The sequence below is a fragment of the Podarcis pityusensis genome, assembly GCF_964106645.2.
Source record: "Podarcis pityusensis genome assembly, chromosome: 16".
Classification (NCBI taxonomy): domain Eukaryota; kingdom Metazoa; phylum Chordata; class Lepidosauria; order Squamata; family Lacertidae; genus Podarcis; species Podarcis pityusensis.
This window is the reverse complement of record NC_138041.1, coordinates 2,618,526-2,638,549: the sequence shown is the minus strand read 5'-3', so window position 1 is coordinate 2,638,549 and position 20,024 is coordinate 2,618,526. Positions and strand designations below refer to the sequence as shown.

Below are 20,024 nucleotides of genomic sequence, written 5' to 3'. Positions count from 1 at the left end.
CACCCAAGACGGACTTCCTGTTTATCGTCTCCCGCTTTCAGCCAAATTTAAAGTTTTTAGTCCCAAAATGATTGATCCTTACTCACGAGTAGGTAGTTTAGAGCCTGATGTTTCAAGAAGAAAGGTCGGCGCTCATCAGCAGCAGCCGCGCGGCTTTGCTCCCGCAGAAAGAGCGATGAACTCACAGCACCGCTCCCCCTTCCACGTTTCCGGAGCCCCTTACGGGGTTCCTTCTTCGCTTTTGGGGTCGCTCCTGGTGCCCGCCGAGTCCCACGGCCACGGGCTCACTCTGCCCGTGGTTTTTCTTGATGGGTCACCGCTGTGCCGCAGCGGACGACCCTTTCCTGCGGAGCCCCTCTTCAGAGACCGAAGAGGACCGCCATTGCTGTTTCGCGCCGCCTCCGGAAGTCCGGAATTTTTATTTTTTTTTTATTTTTTTAATTTCGACTATGGCAGACCAACACGGCTACCCATCTGTAACAACAACAATCAAGTAGCGTGCAATTTTTATGAAACAAACAAACAAATAAATAAATGCCATAAGTCAGTTGGTATATTTTAATGTAGACACATTCTGCTACAGCGGTTCCCAAACCTTCTCCTCCCAACGTCCACTTGAAAACCGCCGAGGGTGTTTGCAGAACCACTTAATGATTTTTCAGCCTGTTGTAGCCACTGGAACGTGTTGTGCTAGAATGCTGTGCGGTTTTTAATTGCAGTTGTCGTTGTTTTCACAGGCACGCCATGGGTCACCCGAACGAAATCTTGCAGGCTGCAGTTTGAGAACCCTTGGGGAAACACACAACACGTGCTCTGAAATACAGTCACACCTTGGTTTTCGAACAGATTAGCTCTCGGACGTTTTGGTTCCCAAGCGCTGCAAACCTGGAAGTGACTGTTCTGGTTTTGAAATATACTTGGAGTCGAGTGTGGATTTCATGCTCTTTATTCAGCTCAGAGCAGTGAGGAGGAATGGAAGTTCCCCCGAAATGTCTGCTTTATATACATTATTTACACAATGGGCCCCACGTGATTGGCTAATTCTGGGATTCTCCTGTAGGCCAATCAGGTTGCGGATTCACTTCCACCCGGAGTTGGATTGGGTGGCTCCTGCGGACCAATCAGACTGCGCATTCTGGATCCTGTTGTTCTAGGACCAATCAGACTGCTGCATTCTGGATCCTGTTGTTCTAGGACCAATCAGACTGCTGCATTCTGAATCCTATTGTTCTAGGACCAAACACACTGCTGCATTTTGGATCCTATTCAACTCAGTACATAACAGCTTTGCGAACTATTTTTGGAAGCCGAACGTCCGACGGGGCTTCCGCGGCTTCCGATTGGCTGCAGGAGCTTCCTGCAGCCAATCGGAAGCCGCGCTTTGGTTTCTGAACATTTTGGAAGCAGAACGGACTTCCAGAACAGATTCCAAGCTCCAACTGTATTTCAAACCCTTGGAATACATGGAATCAGAGAGTTGGAAGGGACCCCAAGGGTCATGTAACCTGCAGGGCGAGAGCTGATGGGAGGAGGAAATGGACGTGAGAACCTGGCAGCCCAAAAGGAAGGTGCCAGCCATTTTCCTCCAAGCAGGGAGCAGAATAATAGAATGAGCTAGATGCCCGGCAGACCGTTTTCCCAATCCCTCATTTGCTCAGGGCATAATCTTGTGACCACAGCATCCCTGGCCGATGGCTGTCCACCCTCTGCTCACATATCTCCCATGAAGAAGACCCCATCACCTCCTGAGACAGGCTGCCTCAATGGTGAATGGCTTGGGTGCAGGGAACCAGGCAGAGGGCCTTCTCGGTGGTGACACCTGCCCTGCGGAACACCCTCCCATCAGATGTCAAGGGAATAAACAACTACCTGACATTCAGAAGACATCTGAAGGGAGCCCTGTTCAGGGAAGTTTTTAATGTGTGACATTTTAGTGTATTTTTGGTCTTTGTTGGAAGTCGCCCAGAGCGGCTGGGGAAACCCAGCCAGATGGGCGGGGTACAAATAATAAATTATTATTATTATTAGTAGTAGTAGTAATAGGTATTCCCCACCCCCAGTGCGTGTGTTTTCCCTTTCGTTTCCCACCAAGTAGACCTTGCAGTTCCTTCTGACACCTCCCCTCTTGCTTCACTCAGGCTGTAATCCTGTTGGCCCTTGCTTCTTGCATTTGGCATGAGAAGGGTTGATGGGAGAATCACAGAATCATAAGACTGTAGGGCTGGAAGGGACCGTGAGGGTCATCCACACCAACCCCCTGCAATGCAGGAATGTGTAACCTTGGAGATACACATTTCAAGCGTGGAGAGGATTCCAGCGGCTCATATTGAGGGGCCAGTCAGGCCAGTGTCATGGGCCTCAGAGGGCCTCACTTTTGGGGCCCCAACAATTGGCCACCTCAAAAACTGCAGGTCTTCCTTCCGTCCTGCTGTGTTGGTGGCACGCAAGATGCCCGTGGCATCCAGTTATGAGCCTGGATGTGGTCACCAGAGCCCCCACTTTGAGACCTTTCCCCCGGAAACATTTGCAGGGTGTGTGGGTGTGTGGTGTTGTTCTCAAACGCAGCCCAGCGGCTCAAAACACCGGAAGAGCTGTTTCTTCACACCGTCCACAGATTGATTTGAAACAAGACCCATCCAGAGGTCTTCCATGACACAATGGCGGCAGAGTGAGCTTGCGGGATTCCCACTGCAGGCCTTGGATAGCCCATTGTGAGAGCAAGATGCTGGACTGGATGGGCCTGATCCAGCAACCAGGCTCTTCTTGTGTTCTTACAAAGGTCTACCCAGCCAGCAAAAAGACCCTCTTTGCTAAGATAGAAGACCCTGAGCAAGAGAAGCCATGCCTCCTCCTGCCAACTGAACTGACTTCCTGCCAACAGCAGCGACTTCCTGTCGGGGAGTTGCCCATGCCTCTTCCTGCCAACGGAAGTGACTTCCTGCCGACAGCATCCACTTCCTGTCGGGGAGTTGCCCATGCCTCCTTCTGCCAAATGAACTCACTTCCTGCCGACAGCATCCACTTCCTGTCGGGGAGTTGCCCATGCCTATTCCTGCCAACTGAACCGACTTCCTGCCGACAGCAGCGACTTCCTGTCAGTGAGTTTCCCGCCCACCAGCGCCCCCTTCAGGGCAGCAGGCAATCCAGCGGGACGTCGCACTCCCCCAACACCGCATCCCTCCGGAGGCCAGAGCCCTTGTTGAGCACCTTGAGCCTCAGGCTGCACCTGGACAGCTCCTCTGGGGAGACGCCCTCAAAGAAGAAGTCCTCGTTGAAGATGGGGTTGCGGCTCCTCTTGACGACGGCGCTGCGCTGCCTCAGGCCTTCCCCGGGCCGCAGCTGCAAGGAGACGCAGCAGCTGAAGTGTCGCGGGTCGCAGTGGGGAGGGTAGAAGGCCTCAGCGCACACCAGCCGGACACGGAGGCGCCCCTGGGGCTGAAGGTACTCGCTGGAGAGCCTCAGCCGCCCGCCTTTGCTCACCGTCAGCACCACCTCCTTGGTGAGCCGCTCGTGGCAACGGATCAGGTCCAGCGGGAAGAGCGGCAGCGGGGCAGGGGAGCCCCAGGGGGGATCCTTCTCCCGGCGCGGAAAGCTGGGGCTGGTGTCGGCAGAGCTGGTCTCCTCTGTGGACAAGGAGCTGGGCCGCGGGGCAACGCCAAGGTCGCTGGAGCAGAAGGCGAATCTTCGGTGATGCCGGTAGGCCGGACAGAACGGAGGGCAGCTCAGAGGCCGCGGCAGCAGGGGAGAGCTGAAAGGGGATGTCTCGGTGGAGGAGGCCGTGTCACTGTCGAACATCAAACCGGGCTGCAGGGAAGGCCTCGTCGGCGGAGCGGAGAACCGGGCCCCTTGCAACCGGCGCGGCAGGCGTCCGCCGTGGAAGAGGGACTCCCGGCGGCGGGTGTGCGGGCTCTCAGGCAGGAAGGGCAAGCCCGCGGGGCTGGCGAGGTGGGGCATGGAGGAGGTGCTGTAGAGGCGCCCCACGGCCTGGACCTCCCCCTCCTCCGGGCTCTCCACCTGGATAACGTGCTGCTCGGCTGACCGGGCCAGGATCCCTCGGCCGTCGGGGCTGTCACTCCTGCACGAGCGCTGCCCCTGCAGGCTGGCCAAGTTGGGAGGGATGAAGAAGGTGGGGATTGTGTCCGGCGTGATCACATTGGGGCAGGCGGGGCAGGGGCTCAGGGGCTTCCTTCGGGAGAACATCTCAGGGCAGGCGGAGGCCGGGCGAGGGGGAATTCAAAGCAGGATGGAGGGCAGAGGTCCTGCGAGAGCACCAAGGATTCTCAGGGTGGTCTGGGAAGAAAGATGGAAAATTGTTAGCACCTGAGGGAGGAAGAGACTATTTGCCATGGCCAAAGTCCCAGGGACACGTCCAATCTTTCTACTACAGTTTTGGACGGTGTCAAGGGCGCCCCCAAGCCAAAGAATTGCACATAGCATCCAAACAATCCCTTGTGTTGTAAAGAGAACATCAATAACGTCGAGACAACATGATGACCATATATACGTAATAGGCAATCTTTACAGAATTCCTTCAAATCATAAAAAGTTCAAAATGAAATCTTTAGTCTCAAAGTCTCTGAAAATCTTTCAATGAAGCGAGGTACCAAACTTTGTGTGAGGGACCCAGGTGACGCTGTGGGTTAATCCACAGAGCCTAGGGCTTGCCGATCAGAAGGTCGGCGGTTCGAATCCCCGGGACGGGGTGACCTCCCATTGCTCGGTCCCTGCTCCTGCAAACGCAGGAGTTCGAAAGCACGTCAAAGTGCAAGTAGATAAATAGGTACCGCTCTGGCGGGAAGGTAAACGGCGTTTCTGTGCGCTGCTCTGGTTCGCCAGAAGCGGCTTAGTCATGCTGGCCACATGACCCAGAAGCTGTATGCCAGCTCCCTCGGCCTGTAAAGCGAGATGAGCGCCGCAACCCCAGAGTCGGCCACGACTGGGCCTAATGGTCAGGGGTTCCTTTTCCTTTACCTTACCAAACTTTGTAGGGTGGAAAACAAGCTGTGAAGCTTTGTGTATTCAACAGTGGTGTCCAACACTGAACAGTAATTCCTTATACTGACTACTGTTTCGTAGAATTCTTCATCAGCGTGGTGGGTGGATATAGAATGCTTCATAAATCCATCTTATTTAGAATGAATGTATATAAATGAAAATATCAAATTTGTTGGAACAGTGCTCATGTAATAATGTAGTCACTTCTGAAATAAGATGGTTTCACAGCTTGTTTTCTACCGTACAAAATTCAGTGTTGGACATCGTTGTTGAATACACAAAGCTTCACAGCTCTTTTTCCACTGTACAAAGTTTGGTACCTCGCTTCATGTAAAGGTTTTCAGAGACTTTGAGACTAAAGATTTCATTTTCAACATTTTATGATTTGAAGGAATTCTATAAAGATTGCCTATTACATATGTACATGGTCATGGTGTTGCCTAGACATTGTTGAAAGAATTGCACATGGTAGATAGTTAACTCTTTGGGGTCAAAGGTGACCCTCTCTTGGCTCCAAATACCGCCCCCCACTAGCCTAGCGTCTAGGCAGCTATTCCCAGATCTATGGAGCAGCAGTTGCAGCAACAGGGAACCCCCCTTCCCTAGTTATATACTTTCCCCTCGATGCGCTATGCACAGCCAGCCAGAGACTAGGCCTGCATGGAAATGCCCTCTGCTCCTCCCTTTTCACCCCCTCCTGGTTCTGGGAGGCAGTGGTGCCGGAGAGGGTGGGGAAGTCCTTCACTTGCCTGGCCTGCCTCTTCCTCCTCTTCCTCCAGCGCTCCACCCTCTAGCTCTGAAGCTTCCCCTGCCTCCGACTCTGGCCTCCTGGCTGACACAGGTCCCCACAGATCACGGACCCCTCTCCCCAGTCAGACTCCAGCCCCCCTTTCCCCTAGCGGACATTCGCCAGAGGGTGAAGAACAAAGCATTTTCAGGTCTCATGAGGACTAGAAACTCTTCTTTTCTTTCAGGTTGCTGAATTCAAAACCAGATGCTGGGTTCCAGGCTTGACAATCCCATGGAGTCCTGCCCCCCCTAGAAGGGGACCTGCCTTCTTCCACTACTATTTCCCCCCCCCCCCAGTGAATTTGGAGGATGCTTTCTCCTTGAGCAAAATACTTTACATGGTTGTCACAAGGCTGAAAGGAGCTAAGGGTGTTGGAAGAAAACCTACTTCATGTGCACGGGTGCAAAGTGGCTGATCCACTCACTAGGCACCGCTGCCTTTCAGCCCACCAATACACTCCCATCAATCCCTGTTTATTTGTTTGTTTTCATAATTCCTTCTTTCCTCCACATCCCTTTTGATTCTCACATGCGCCACTAAATGTAACTGTGCTGAACAACCCTCTTCATCACCGCTCATAAGAACGTAAGTTTGGCCCTTCTGGATCCGGCCCATGGCCCATCCAGTCCAGGACCCCGTTCTCGCAGTGGCCATCCAGATGCCTGCGTGGGAAACCAGTGAGAAGGAATTCGAACACAGGAGCGCTCATCCCTCCTGCTGAGCCGCTGTGGCGAGCAGCCATTGATATCATTTTCCACTGCGATTTCCCCCAGTCCCCTTTTAAAGCCGTCCAAATGGGGTGGCCATTCCTGTGAGAGGGAGTTCCGCAGTCCCGTGAAGAAAGAATTTGTCCCATCCTCTTTCAAAGCCACATGGCCACCTGAAAGCCTCTTTGAAAAACATAGCAGTGCCCTTTCTAGTCCCCATGACCCCGTGGTCTTTGCTTCCTTTGAAAGGGACGTGTGGGAGAGGGCAAGAGAGAGAGAGTCGTTGCCTCTGGCAAAAGCCGAAAGGCGGCTCCAGCACCTCGTAACAGAGTCATTAAACCGGCTACCTGTCAGAGCGTAGCTAAGTAGCTCTTTGCCACTGACGTCATTCTGCTCTCCTGAGTCCTCTGAAAAGTTTTCAAATGTCAGGAGGAGGAGGGAACTCGAAGCCGGAGCTCTCGCTGTACGGGGTGGAAAGCTGAGCAACGTATCTCCTAGTCGAGGCTGATCCTGGGACCTCCTGTGTTCAAAGGAACTGCTCTAACCGATGAGCTATGGCCCTTCCACAAAGATTCTAGTCCTCACTGTTTTGAACCAGGGCTTTGTCTTATGGAATAGGATGTCCCTATTATCATCAGAGAAATTTAGGAGGATATGATGTTCTTAAAGGTAAAGGGACCCCTGACCATTAGGTCCAGTCGTGGCTGACTCTGGGGTTGTGGCGCTCATTTTGCTTTACTGGCCGAGGGACCCGGCATACAGCTTCCGGGTCATGTGGCCAGCATGACTAAGCCGCTTCTGGCGAACCAGAGCAGCGCACGGAAACGCCGTTTACCTTCCCGCTGGAACGGTACCTATTTATCTACTTGCACTTTGACGTGCTTTTGAACTGCTAGGTGGGCAGGAGCAGGGACCGAGCAACGGGAGCTCACCCTGTCGCGGGGATTCGAACCGCCGACCTTCTGATCGGCAAGTCCTAGGCTCAGTGGTTAAGACCACAGCGCCACCCGCATCCCCAGCGCCACTTGCCTGGTGTCTAATGAAGGCGCCAGCCGGACCTCCCTGGGGAGAGCATTCCAAAAACGGGGAGCCACTGCAAACAAGGCCCTGGGAGTTGGTGCCTATGGTGCCAGGCTAGGTGAGCCATTGGCCTTATCTAGCAGCCTCTTCTTACATTCTTGCGATTACAGTCCTGTCGGCAGTCGCCAGCGGTGCTCGCTATTAGAGGGAATGATCTATGAAGAATCGTGAAGCGGGAGTCCCAAATCCGGCTGGTTTGTTGTCTGGTCATTTATGTCGCCACATCACAAGGGGACATGCATTGCAAAGCAGGAGAGCATCCTGACCGTCTTGGCAACAGGGACATATTTCCTCTCCCCTGCCCCTCAGGCTAGTCCTGCAAACCTTTTCACAGAAATGCGAAATGTGACCCAAAATGAATGGCTTGTTTCTATGTGGGAGGGTAAGCTGCTCTCAGAAGGTGCGCCTGAAATTCCAGCTTGCACATTCCTAATTGTCCTCAGACACAGAAGAATGGCAGCTATGGCCAATGGCATGCCTTGCGTTCTGTGGTCCCAGAAATTGGATGCCTCCAATCAGCCTGGTGAACGCCAAGCAGGGCAAAACATACATATGCTGTGATTTTTCCTGCAGGAGCACAGATCTCGCCTCTCGTTTCTGTTTTTAAAACAGGCAAATTCCTGCTCCATGTGCCCACCAAGAAACACTCTTTTGAGGTTTGCGAACAAGTCACGCTGAAGTCTCCAAAGCCACACAGTGCAATGGAATTTCCTATCATTGCAGGCCGAGCGTAGAAAGTTCCTTGCGCGGCGTTGCCATTGCATAGACATGTGGGCACGATGCACAGCAGAATGCAAAATAGATAAAAGGTGAAAAATTTCAGGATCTGTAGAGCTGGCTGCCTCTGGAGTTTCTTGGCACACACAGACTTGCAAGGTAGCAGGCTCAAGCATGTCTGCTTTCCTCCATCGTACATCACGCAACCTGTCTGCTAGGAAGAAAAAGTTATCCCCACCACGTCTTGAGTTTTTTCCCTTCTCTCTCTTTCCTGGGAAAACCTCTCCAGCTGACTTGCACCCCACAACCCAACCCAACAGAGCCAATTACCTGCCATTGTTCCTTCATGTCCCCCTTTCTCCTTTTCTCAAATTCCCCCTTCTCGTTTCTTCGGATCTCCGGGAGACCAGCTGGCATCAGACAAGCTTTCCGTCCCGCTGTTTATACCTTGGGCTTTCCGACGTCACTCTTTTGTGTGACTCACAGCGAGTTGCTCAGTTTCCCACTAGAGGGCTTTCGGGCCGGATAAACACAACCATTCATATTTTTTTTTCCTTTCCTAAACCCACTAGCGTGCTAAGAAACTCAAGAGTACATTTGAGGACGGTGCACAATTTGGAGGGAGGCGGAAACTCCAGCCCATGATACAGAGTGTCCAGTTCTGTCGACATGACAGCTGATCTATCTTCTTGGGGCCTTTCTGGATTCAGGGCCGGACTGAAATATTCGCCCCGCTCCCCGATTCTTTGGCAAGCCGCCTGCCTCGGTTTTGCTAGGTAGCTTAGCACAAAGGAATCATTCTTCCAAGCGGTGGCAAATGTTTGCAAATACTTTAGCGGCAAGTCCTTCCTGCCTCTTTGAAACGATGCGTTAAAGGGGAGTTTGTTTGGCACATAACAGCTCGAGCAACTCACTTCTCTGGTTTGGCGCATAACAGCGCGGCCTCATTTATCCAGTCGACATTCAGATAACTAGAGTGATAGGAACTGACAACGTTGATGTTGTTTAGTCGTGTTTGACTCTTCGTGTCTTCGTGACCCCCTGGATCAGAGCACGCCAGGCACTCCTGTCTTCCACTGCCTCCCGCAGTTTGGTCAAACTCATGCTGGTAGCTTCGAGAACACTGTCCACCCATCTCGTCCTCTGTCGTCCCCTTCTCCCTGCGCCCTCCATCTTTCCCAGCATCAGGGTCTTTTCCAGGGAGTCTTCTCTTCTCATGAGGTGGCCAAAGTCTTGGAGCCTCAGCTTCAGGATCGGTTCTTCCAGTGAGCACTCAGGGCTGATTTCCTTCAGAATGGATTGGTTTGATCTTCTTGCAGTCCATGGGACTCTCAAGAGTCTCCTCCAGCACCAGAATTCAAAAAATTCAAAAACATCAATGGGCATCATGTTGCATTCCGCCCGTGTTATGTACTGAGTTGAATAGGATCCAAAAGGCAGCAGTCTGATTGGTCCTAGAACAATAGGATTCAGAATGCAGTAGTCTGATTGGTCCTAGAACAATAGGATTCAGAATGCAGCAGTCTGATTGGTCCTAGAACAATAGGATTCAGAATGCAGTAGTCTGATTGGTCCAAGAACAATAGGATTCAGAATGCAGTAGTCTGATTGGTCCTAGAACAATAGGATGCAGAATGCAGTAGTCTGATTGGTCCTAGAACAATAGGATTCAGAATGCAGTAGTCTGATTGGTCCTAGAACAATAGGATTCAGAATGCAGCAGTCTGAATCCACAGGAGCCACCCAATCCAGCTCCAGGTGGAAGTGAATCCGCAACCTGATTGGCCTACAGGAGAATCCCGGAATTAGCCAATCACGTGGCGCCCATTGTGTAAATAATGTATATAAAGCAGACATTCTGGGGGAACTTCCATTCCTCCTCACCACTATGAGCTGAATAAAGAGCATGAAATCCACTCTTGACTAACCCTATATTTCAGCCCGTGTTCACCTCAAGCAACGGCGCTTCTCTTCCGCTGCAGAACTCCTTGATGAGAGATACAGCACCTCACTAGAACCCAATGGGGTCATCCAATGAGGCCCAAAATGAGAAGATTCAGGAGAGACAAACAAATGGACTTCTTCACAAAGCTCATAATTAAACAATGGAATTTGCTGCCACCAGAGGCAGCGATGGCCACCGAGTTGGATGGTATTGTTATAAGAATTCTAAGGTTTCAAATATAAAATAAATGCTCACAAATGTACGAGTCAAGCACATACACAAGTATATAAACCATGTGTAGTACAGGAGAACAATCCTGAAGCCATTTTGTCTCTCCCAAATTGTCCTCAAATATTTCTCTGCAAGGAGGAAGGAAATGGGAAAAGCTTTCAGATTGTCTTTTGACCATAAGGGCTTACACCTCCCTTTTCAAATGCAGTCTGGCAGCTACAATTCCCACAGCCAGTGCTTTCTTTTCCCAGCCAGAGTATGCTCTGGCGCAGTTCTGGCACCTCTCAGTTGGGCGCCATCGCGAGCCGCCACTCCTCCTGGGGTTTTTTACCTGCCAAGATCATTTTTCACCTGTGATCTCAGCCTTGATAAGCTGTTTAAGAGGGAAAGAAAACCCAGAAACTTAATAGGTCGAGACAGAATTGGGCAATGTTTATTGAAACCTGGCATAGCGGAGCACGTTCTCCACAAGATCCAGAATGTTTACTTGAGAGGATATCGCGTATACCAAGTGATGAAAGCGACAGCTTTAATGTTAAAACTTGAGTTACAACTTGGCCATTTGACAGACTAGGGCAGGCTTCCTCAACCTCGGCCCTCCAGATGTTTTGAGACTACAACTCCCATCATCCCTGACCTCTGGTCCTGCTAGCTAGGGATCATGGGAGTTGTAGTCCCAAAACATCTGGAGGGCCAAGTTTGGGGATGCCCGGACTAGGGCCACATCCATACCATATGTTTAAAAGGCTGTGATACTGCTTTAAACAGTCCTGGCTTACACCCCAAAGAATTCTGGGAGCTGTAGTTTGCTAAGGATGCTGTTCAGAGAGCTGTATCCCCCTCACAGAACTACAATTCCCAGAGGTCCCTCGGACGAGGGATTGATTGTTAAGCCCCTCTGGGAATTGTAGCTCTGGGAGGGGGACGAGAGGCCGCCTAACATCTCTCAGCACCCTTAACAAACTACAACTCCCAGGATTCTTTGAAGGAAGCCACAACTGTTTAAAGTGGGGTCGTAGTGCTTTTCTAAAAAATTAATATTCTGTATTGATTAAAAAATTTGCATGTCTGTACAGACATTCTCTTAATAGGTTAAAAAAAGAAAATTATATAAAATAGAAAATTTATAAAGAAATAAAAAATAAAGAAGTAACAAAGATAAGAAACAAAGAAACCAAAGAAAGACATGGTAAAAGGACTCATCGGCACAATCCTTCCCTTCCTTCTCATTATACTGTTTGATATAACATTCTTTTTTACACAGGTTTACATTAGTAAACATTACATTAGTAGTCCGCTTGGACTACTGCAATGCGCTCCACGTGGGGCTACCTTTGAAGGTGACCTGGAAATTACAACTAATCCAGAATGCGGCAGCTAGACTGGTGACTGGGAGCGGCCGCCGAGACCACATAACACTGGTCTTGAAAGACCTACACAGGCTCCCAGTACGTTTCCAAGCACAATTCAAAGCGTTGGTGCTGACCTTGAAAGCCCTAAACGGCCTCGGCCCAGTATACCTGAAGGAGCGTCTCCACCCCCATCATTCTGCCCGGATGCTGAGGTCCAGCTCCGAGGGTCTTCTGGTGGTTCCCCCACTGCGAGAAATGAGGTTACAGGGAACCAGACAGAGGGCCTTCTCGGTGGTGGCGCCTGCCCTGTGGAACACCCTCCCACCAGATGTCAGAGAGAAGAACAACTACCTGACATTCAGAAGACATCTTAAGGCAGCCCTGTTCAGGGACGTTTTTAATGTGTGACATCTTAGTGTATTTTTTGTCTTTGTGGAAGCCGCCCAGAGTGGATGGGGAAACCCAGCCAGATGGGTGGGGTACAAATAATCTATTATTATTATTATTATTATTATTATTATTATTACATAATATCATTTCTTTCTGCATGGTATACGTTCCTTTCATCTTTTTCTTTACAAATATCACTCAATTTCTGCTAATGTGGAGTTACCGTATTTTTTGCACCATAACACTCACTTTTTTCCTCCTAGAAAGTAAGGGGAAATGTCTGTGCGTGTTATGGAGGGAATGCCTACGGGTGGCGGGGGGGATCTGCTGCAGTTGTGAGCAGAGGATCCATGGTTCCCCTTCCTTGCCTCCTCCGTGGCTCGCTTTGAAACAGCAAAGCGGGAGAAGAGCCGCTGAGTGGGGAGGAGAGAGGGACAGAGAGCCTGCTTGCTTTAAAGCACGGATCCACATGGATCCTCAGGATTTTTGCACTGGGTCACCCCAAATTCACCATCAGATCACATAGCATGTCCATGGCTACAGCTTGCACCAAAAAAATCACGCACCCACTGTTGCCTGGGGCCGCAGTGGTGCAAAAACGTGGTTACAAAGCATGGATCCACATGGATCCTTAGGATTTTTGCATTGGGCTACCCCAAACTCACCGTCAGATCACATGTCTGTGGCCACAGAATGAACCACAATAATCATACATCCACTGTTTCGTTCAGAATATTTTTTTTTCTTGTTTTCCTCCTCTAAAAACTATGTGCGTGTTATGGTCGGGTGCGTGTTATAGAGCAAAAAATACGGTATTTGTACAATAAAGTTGCTTTAAATGTATTACTAGCCTAAGACCTTCTTTAAACCAGAGTAGAACCCATCCACTTCTAAATAGAGAAATCTGAGGATTAGGAAGTGTTGTGTTTCCAAGACATCCCAACCTTGCGGAAGTGAAGGTCAGGGCCGTCTTAAGCATATCCGGTGCCGTGGTGCAAAGCTCCCTCTGGCGTCCACCCAGTTTCCCAGAATTGTCCACCTTTTTTTAGGGAGGACAGCGCTGCTGGTGGGGCTGGAGGAGGCTGGCAGCAGCTGGAGGGCAGCTCCTCTGGCGGGGAAGAGGCGCAGGCTAGACGCGGCGCCTCCCAGCTCAGCTGGACACTTTGTGCTGTGGTGGCCACGGCAGACGGAGGCTCTGGGCGTGGCGCTGCTTTGGCGCAGCCTGGCAGGTGAGGGCAGCAAGCTGATGCCAGGAGGCGCCGCATCCAGCTTCCGCCTTTTTCCCTGGCGCCCTCCAGAACGTGGCACCCCATGCCACTAGCCTCTATGGGTAAGACGGCCCTGGTGAAGGTAAAGGCGGTGGGCGTGGGGAAAAGAGCCCTCCTTTTCTTGTTTTGAAGCAATAATAATAATAGTAATAATAATTTATTATTTATAGCTCGCCCATCTGGCTGGGCTTCCCCAGCCACTCTGGGCAGCTTCCAACAAAACACTAAAATACAATAACCTATTAAACATTAAAAGCTTCCCTGAACAGGGCTGCCTTCAGATGTCTTCTGAATGTCAGGTAGTTGTTTGATGGGAGGGCGTTCCACAGGGCGGGCGCCACCACCGAGAAGGCCCTCTGCCTGGTTCCCTGTAACCTCACTTCTCACAGGGAGGGAACCACCAGAAGGCCCTCAGCACTGGACCTCAGTGTCTGGGCAGAACGGTGGAGGTGGAGACGCTCCTTCAGGTATACTGGACTGAGGCTGTTTAGGGCTTTCAATGTCAGCACCAACACTTTGAATTGTGCTCGGAAACGTACTGGGAGCCAATGTAGTCTTTCAAGAAGACTTCAGTACCAAATCTGTGTGACCTAAATTACTGCCAACGAACTTTCCCATCCGGGGGCAAAGGTTCTGCTGGTGGGTGACCTAAACGCAAGGTTAGGGCCAGATGACTCCAGTTTAGAAACCAAATACAGGGGCAAAATCGGGTTTCCCGAAATGTCTAGCCCAAAAGCCCGCCAGACCCCAAGGCTATCTAAGGACCAATATTCAAACTACACTGGCACCTGCCTTTTCAAATTTTCGAGGGAGCTAAGTTTACACATTCTAAATGGTGATATCCCTGGAGAATATTAATAATAATAATAATAATAATAATAATAATAATAATATAATAATAATAATTTATTATTTATACCCCGCCCATCTGGCTGAGTTTCCCCAGCCACTCTGGGCGGCTCCCAATCAAGTGTTAAACACAGTACAGCGTTACATATTAAAAACTTCCCTGAACAGGGCTGCCTTCAGATGTCTTTGAAAAATAAGATGCCGCTTATTTCCTTGACATCTGATGGGAGGGCATTCCACAGGGCGGGTGCCACTACCGAGAAGGCCCTTCGGTTTTCAAACACGCCTTGGAAGCTTCTGAATGTCAGGTAATTGTTTATCTCTTTGACATCTGATGGGAGGGCGTTCCACAGGGCGGGTGCCACTACCAAGAAGGCCCTCTGTCTGGTTCCCTGTAACCTCACTTCTCGCAATGAGGGAACCGCCAGAAGGCCCTCGGCGCTGGATCTCAGTGTCCGGGCTGAACGATGGGGGTGGAGATGCTCCTTCAGGTATACAGGACAGAGGCCGTTTAGGGCTTTAAAGGTCAGCACCAACACTTTGAATCGTGCTCGGAAACGTACTGGGAGCCAATGCAGATCTCTCAGAACCGGTGTTATGTGGTCTCGGCAGCTGCTCCCAGTCACCAGTCTAGCTGCCACATCCTGGATTAATTGCAGTTTCTGGGTCACCTTCAAAGGTAGCCCCACGTAGAGCGCGTTGCAGTAGTCCAAGCGGGAGATAACTAGAGCATGCACCACTCTGGCGAGACAGTCTGCGGGCAGGTAGGGTCTTAGCCTGTGTACCAGGTGGAGCTGGTAAACAGCTGCCCCGGACACAGAGTTAACCTGTGCCTCCATGGACAGCTGTGAGTCCAAAATGACTCCCAGGCTGCACACCTGGTCCTTCAGGGGCACAGTGACCCCATTCAGGACCAGGGAATCCCCCACACCCACCCGCTCCCTGTCCCCCCAAAACAGTACTTCTGTCTTGTCAGGATTCAACCTCAATATGTTAGCCGCCATCCATCCTCCAACCGCCTCCAGACACTCACACAGGACCTTCACCACCTTCACTGGTTCTGATTTAAAGGAGAAGTAGAGCTGTCCATCCCAGCTTTTACTACAGAAGAGAGCGGTGCCCTTTTTGGAGGCTTGCGAAAAAAGGCCGTTGGAAGGTAGACTCGTCGACGTCATTCTTGGTCAGCGTCCAGTGAAAAGAAATATAGGTCAGATCCTGTCTCCTCACCAACAACTCCCCGCCCTCTGCGTTGGGAACAGCAAGACTTTTTCTTGGCAAAGGAGACGCTGGCATGGAGAAAGCAAACAGAGCAGAGCTGTCTTTCGCCCTGCTAGGTGCTGAGGATATGTTGAGTCCCTTGTTGCCGTTTCGCAAGGGCACAATTACCATGATTGATAAGCTGTGATTTGTGAAATCCGCAACAAAATGTTGCAGCACGAAGTGGTCCTGGTTAGGTTGACAGACAGCCATAGCCTCAGGAAGGACACTCTGTTCCATTTCAGTTCCCACCTGGTTTTCTGTCCCCCCCCCCCAACAGTCAGTCGGGCATTCTGTGGCCACTGAGCATGCTCAGTCTTTTTCTGGTGTGTTTGAGATCCCACCACCCACCAACACAAAGTCCCCCCCACCCCGAGGAGACTTTGTACTTCTGCAAACCTCTGTGGTCCCCACTGTGGGTGGATCAACACATGGGGGGGGGACCAACGCTATAAATAAGTCAGAAATTAAATCGTTATAAGGAAAGTAAGAAAAAAAACACTATGCAAAGTTGCTTAGAAATTTTGTTTGCTCTCCAGCGCCACCTGGTTTTGCTTGTTTATAATGCATTCAAAATGCTGGGTTGTGGTTTTTTTTTACTAATGTAGCTGAGTCCTGAGCTTCCTAGTGCCTCCATATTGCTTGTGGTTAGCGCTGTTTTGACTACGTAAGAATGTGCACTCACGAATAACGTGCAAGTTTGTTTGTTTGTTTGTTTATACTCCACCTTTTCCTCCCAAAGATCTCAAGGTGACATCCATGTTTCTCTGCCCACAATATCCCCACCATGACCCTGAGAGGCAGCGGCTGCTTCAGGGCCACCCAGCTTCATGGCCAAGTGTGGATCTGAACCCTAGTGTGACTGTAGGCTGTTAAACCTTTTAAATATCCCATCCGGAGTCACTACCTGAGTCGTTTCCAAGCACAATTCAAAGTGCTGGTGCTGACCTAAAGCCCTAAATGGCCTTGGCCCAGTATATCTGAAGGAGCATCTCCACCCACATCGTTCGGCCCGGACACTGAGGTCCAGCTCCGAGGGCCTTCTGGTGGTTCCCTTGCTGCGAGAAGCCAGGTTACAGGGAACCAGGCAGAGGGCCTTCTCGGTGGTGGTGCCCTCCCTGTGGAACGCCCTCCCTTCAGATGCGAAGGAAATAAGTAGCTATCTTCTCTTTAAAAGACATCTGAAGGCAGCCCTGTTTAGGGAAGTTTTTAATATTTTAAAATGTATTGTTTTTAATATTCAGTTGGAAGCCGCCCAGAGTGGCTGGGGAAACTCAGCCAGATGGGCGGGGTATAAATAATAATATATTATTATTATATACCAGACCTCTCCCATTCCTACCCCTCTTGCAAAGAACAGACAACAAAAAATCCCAGGCTGCTTGGTGGGATTTTATCTTACGTATAACAAACACAGACGCACAGGACTCCCTCTCCAAAGCACGATGAGAAATTTGGCTTTCCTAATGGTCTTAATACTCCACCAACCTAATATTAAGTCTCTGCTGGATACATTATGCTGCTTTTTTGTACATCTGTTATTTTTATTGTGTGGATTTGTTTGGTTTACAGTGGTACCTTGGTTCTCAAACTCCAAAAACATGGAAATGTTTTGGTTTTCAAATGTTTTTCAGAAGCCGAACATCTGATGCGGCTGTTGGCTATTGTTTCCAGGGCACCTGCACCAATCAGAAGCTGTGCTTTGGTTTTTGAACATTTTGGAAGTCAAATGGACATCCGGAACCGATTAAGTTTGGCGCTTTTGTTTTTGCTATTTATTTTGCGTTTGGTTTTTTTGAGGCTTTTTTGATTAATTTGTTTTTGTGACTCTGTGGAACCCAGTTCAGCTACTGATTGATTGATTGAATGTGTGACTGTGGAAATGGAGAAAAGCCCCCCATTCAAACAATGACTATCATCAGTAGAGGTAAGGAAATTTTTTTTAATTTTTTTTTATCATCTACAATACTGACTTCTTATTTTATAGTACAGTATATTGATTTTTTTAAAAGTCTGGAACGGATTAATTCATTTTGCATTACTTTCTATGGGAAAGCACGCCTTGGTTTTGGAACGCTTTGGTTTTGGAACAGACTTCTGGAACGGATTAAGTTTGAGAACCAAGGTACCACTGTACTTAATTTTTTTAAAACGAGCAGACGTTTTCCTGCAAAGTGTGACCGTTTAATCTCTTTTCCATTCAAGAAAGAAAGAAAAACAAAGCAGGTGATCTGTGACACGTGAAACAGGAAAAGCATTCGCTGAAGCCAAGAAATGATGGGAAAAACAAGAGAGAGGGAACTCTCTGTCTCCCGGAGAAATCATAAGCAAATAAAATCCCCAGCCCAGTCACTTATTGAGAAGTTATCACAGGTTCTTCTGATAATGTACGAAGCCATTTCATATGACAAATATTGGAGTATTTCTGGCTTGTTCATGCAGATAACTTTGCTTTATCTTTCCAAACGAGCAGCTTCCAAGGTCTCATGGCTGCAAAGAGAAACCCTGGAATCATAGAGATAGAACAACCTAAATTGTACATAAATTTATTCATGTATGCGGCTACATCTGCGAGATTGTTACTTGCCCAAGAAGAAGAAGTCCCAGCAAAGGAAGAATGGATACAAAAACTTATGGAATATTGAATATTTGCAGATAAATTGTAAACAGATAAAAACACTGGCAGGATTACTGTAATAACCTGCAGCTACATCAGAGTATAGGGATGCGGGTGGCGCTGTGGGTTAAACCACAGAGCCTAGGACTTGCCGATCAGAAGGTCGGCGGTTCGAATCCCCGAGACGGGATGAGTTCCTGTTGCTCTGTCCCTGCTCCTGCCAACCTAGCAGTTCGAAAGCACGTCAAAGTGCAAGTAGATAAATAGGTACCGCTCCAGCGGGAAGGTAAACGGCATTTCCGTGCGCTGCTCTGGTTCGCCAGAAGCGGCTTAGTCATGCTGGCCACGTGACCCAGAAGCTGTACGCCGGCTCCCTCGGCCAGTAAAGCGAGATGAGCGCCGCAACCCCAGAGTCGGTCATGACTGGACCTAATGGTCAGGGGTCCCTTTACCTTTACATCAGAGTATATATTTAAAGGGGGGGGGGAAATGAGCAAGTTAAGTTGATATGCAGAGGATATTAAAATAAATTTAAGGAAGAGGGGGAAGGAAGTTGAGTTTGAAATGTCATAATGATTGTAAAACCAGTGAAATGTATATATCTGAAAAGTAGAAATAAAATTAAAAGAGAAGAAGATGTGGGCGTTGCGTGTTGATGGTTAGGGCCAGCTCTAGCTCTGAGGGCAAAAAAGCCGCTGTTGTGCCCCCACCATCTTGATCTGTGCCCCTTTCCTTCTCTGCTGGGGGCAAACAGCAGTGCTCTGTACAGCATTGCAAGGGGCACCAGGGGATTGAGTCTAGCTGGAGCTCAACAACTCTCTCTGGATTTTCACTTTTGGGGATACAGAAACCCTTTTGTTGTTGTTGTTGTTTAGTCATTTAGTTGTGTGCGACTCTTTGTGACCCCCTGGACCAGAGCACACCAGGCCCTCCTGTCTTCCACTGCCTCCCGCAGTTTGGTCAAACTCATGCTGGTAGCTTCGAGAACACTGACCAACCATCTCGTCCTCTGTCGTCCCCTTCTCCTTCTGCCCTCCATCTTTCCCAACATCAGGGTCTTTTCCAGGGAGTCCTATCTTCTCATGAGGTGGCCAAAGTCTTGGAGCCTCAGCTTCAGGATCTGTCCTTCCAGTGAGCATTCAGGGCTGAGTTCCTTCAGAATGGAGAGGTTGGATCTTCTTGCAGTCCATGGGACTCTCAAGAGTCTCCTCCAGCACCAGAATTCAAAAGCATCCATTCTTCGGCAATCAGCCTTCTTTATGCTCCAGCTCTCACTTCCATACATCACTACTGGGAAAACCATAGCTTTTACTATACTATAGCTCATTAAAAGGTTCTTTAATTCCTCCTCACTTTCTGCCATCAAGGTTGTGTCATCTGCATATCTGAGGCTGTTGATATTTCTTCCGGCAATCTTAATTCCGGCTAGGGATTCATCCAGCCCAGACTTTCACATGATGAATTCTGGGCAAACACCAGGAATGTTTTAACGTTCCTATTGAATGTTAACTACAGGCACACCACATTCTACCACATTCTACCACATTCTACATTCTACAGACACACCACTAAGAAGACCCTGCCTGGGGAGGGGTCAACACCAGCCAGCCAGCACCTCGCAGCAACAACACTAATAGGGGAACCCCCTGCTAATCTTAGGGCCCAAGATGGTTGATATTGTGGAATTGTGTGGCAGTGAGATAAAGCACAGGAAAGGAAGGATGATCAAGAATGAGGCGAACCTTGTTTTTGTGAGTAACAGGTTGGCTCTAGAAGACTTCAATTAAGCGGTTAGAATTTAAGTCCTTGGCCAGTTCATGCACCGT

The 20,024-nt window shown here is 49.5% G+C and overlaps 1 protein-coding gene across 3 annotated transcripts; it reads right to left on the bottom strand.

Moving 5' to 3' along the window:
• Positions 1-544: 544 nt before the first annotated feature.
• On the bottom strand, positions 545-8,949 carry C2CD4D (C2 calcium dependent domain containing 4D). 3 transcript variants are annotated; one of them, XR_013980569.1, is made up of 3 exons: positions 8,620-8,949; positions 1,167-4,290; positions 545-1,126 (listed from the first exon to the last, which is right to left on the bottom strand). XR_013980569.1 is itself a non-coding variant. In XM_080986097.1 (2 exons), the coding sequence occupies exon 2, from the start codon at positions 4,198-4,200 to the stop codon at positions 3,127-3,129; it is 1,074 nt and encodes a 357-aa protein (XP_080842223.1). In that variant the 5' UTR covers positions 4,201-4,290; positions 8,620-8,949; the 3' UTR covers positions 545-3,126. The 3 variants fall into 3 exon arrangements, 1 of the variants encoding a protein (XP_080842223.1); XR_013980570.1 differs by having other exon boundaries at positions 545-788; positions 2,936-4,290; XM_080986097.1 differs by having other exon boundaries at positions 545-4,290.
• Positions 8,950-20,024: the final 11,075 nt, after the last annotated feature.

Excerpts from the sequence above, each read along its gene's own strand:
- C2CD4D (XM_080986097.1), bottom strand. The coding sequence starts at position 4,200 with ATGTTCTCCCGAAGGAAGCCCCTGAGCCCCTGCCCCGCCTGCCCCAAT.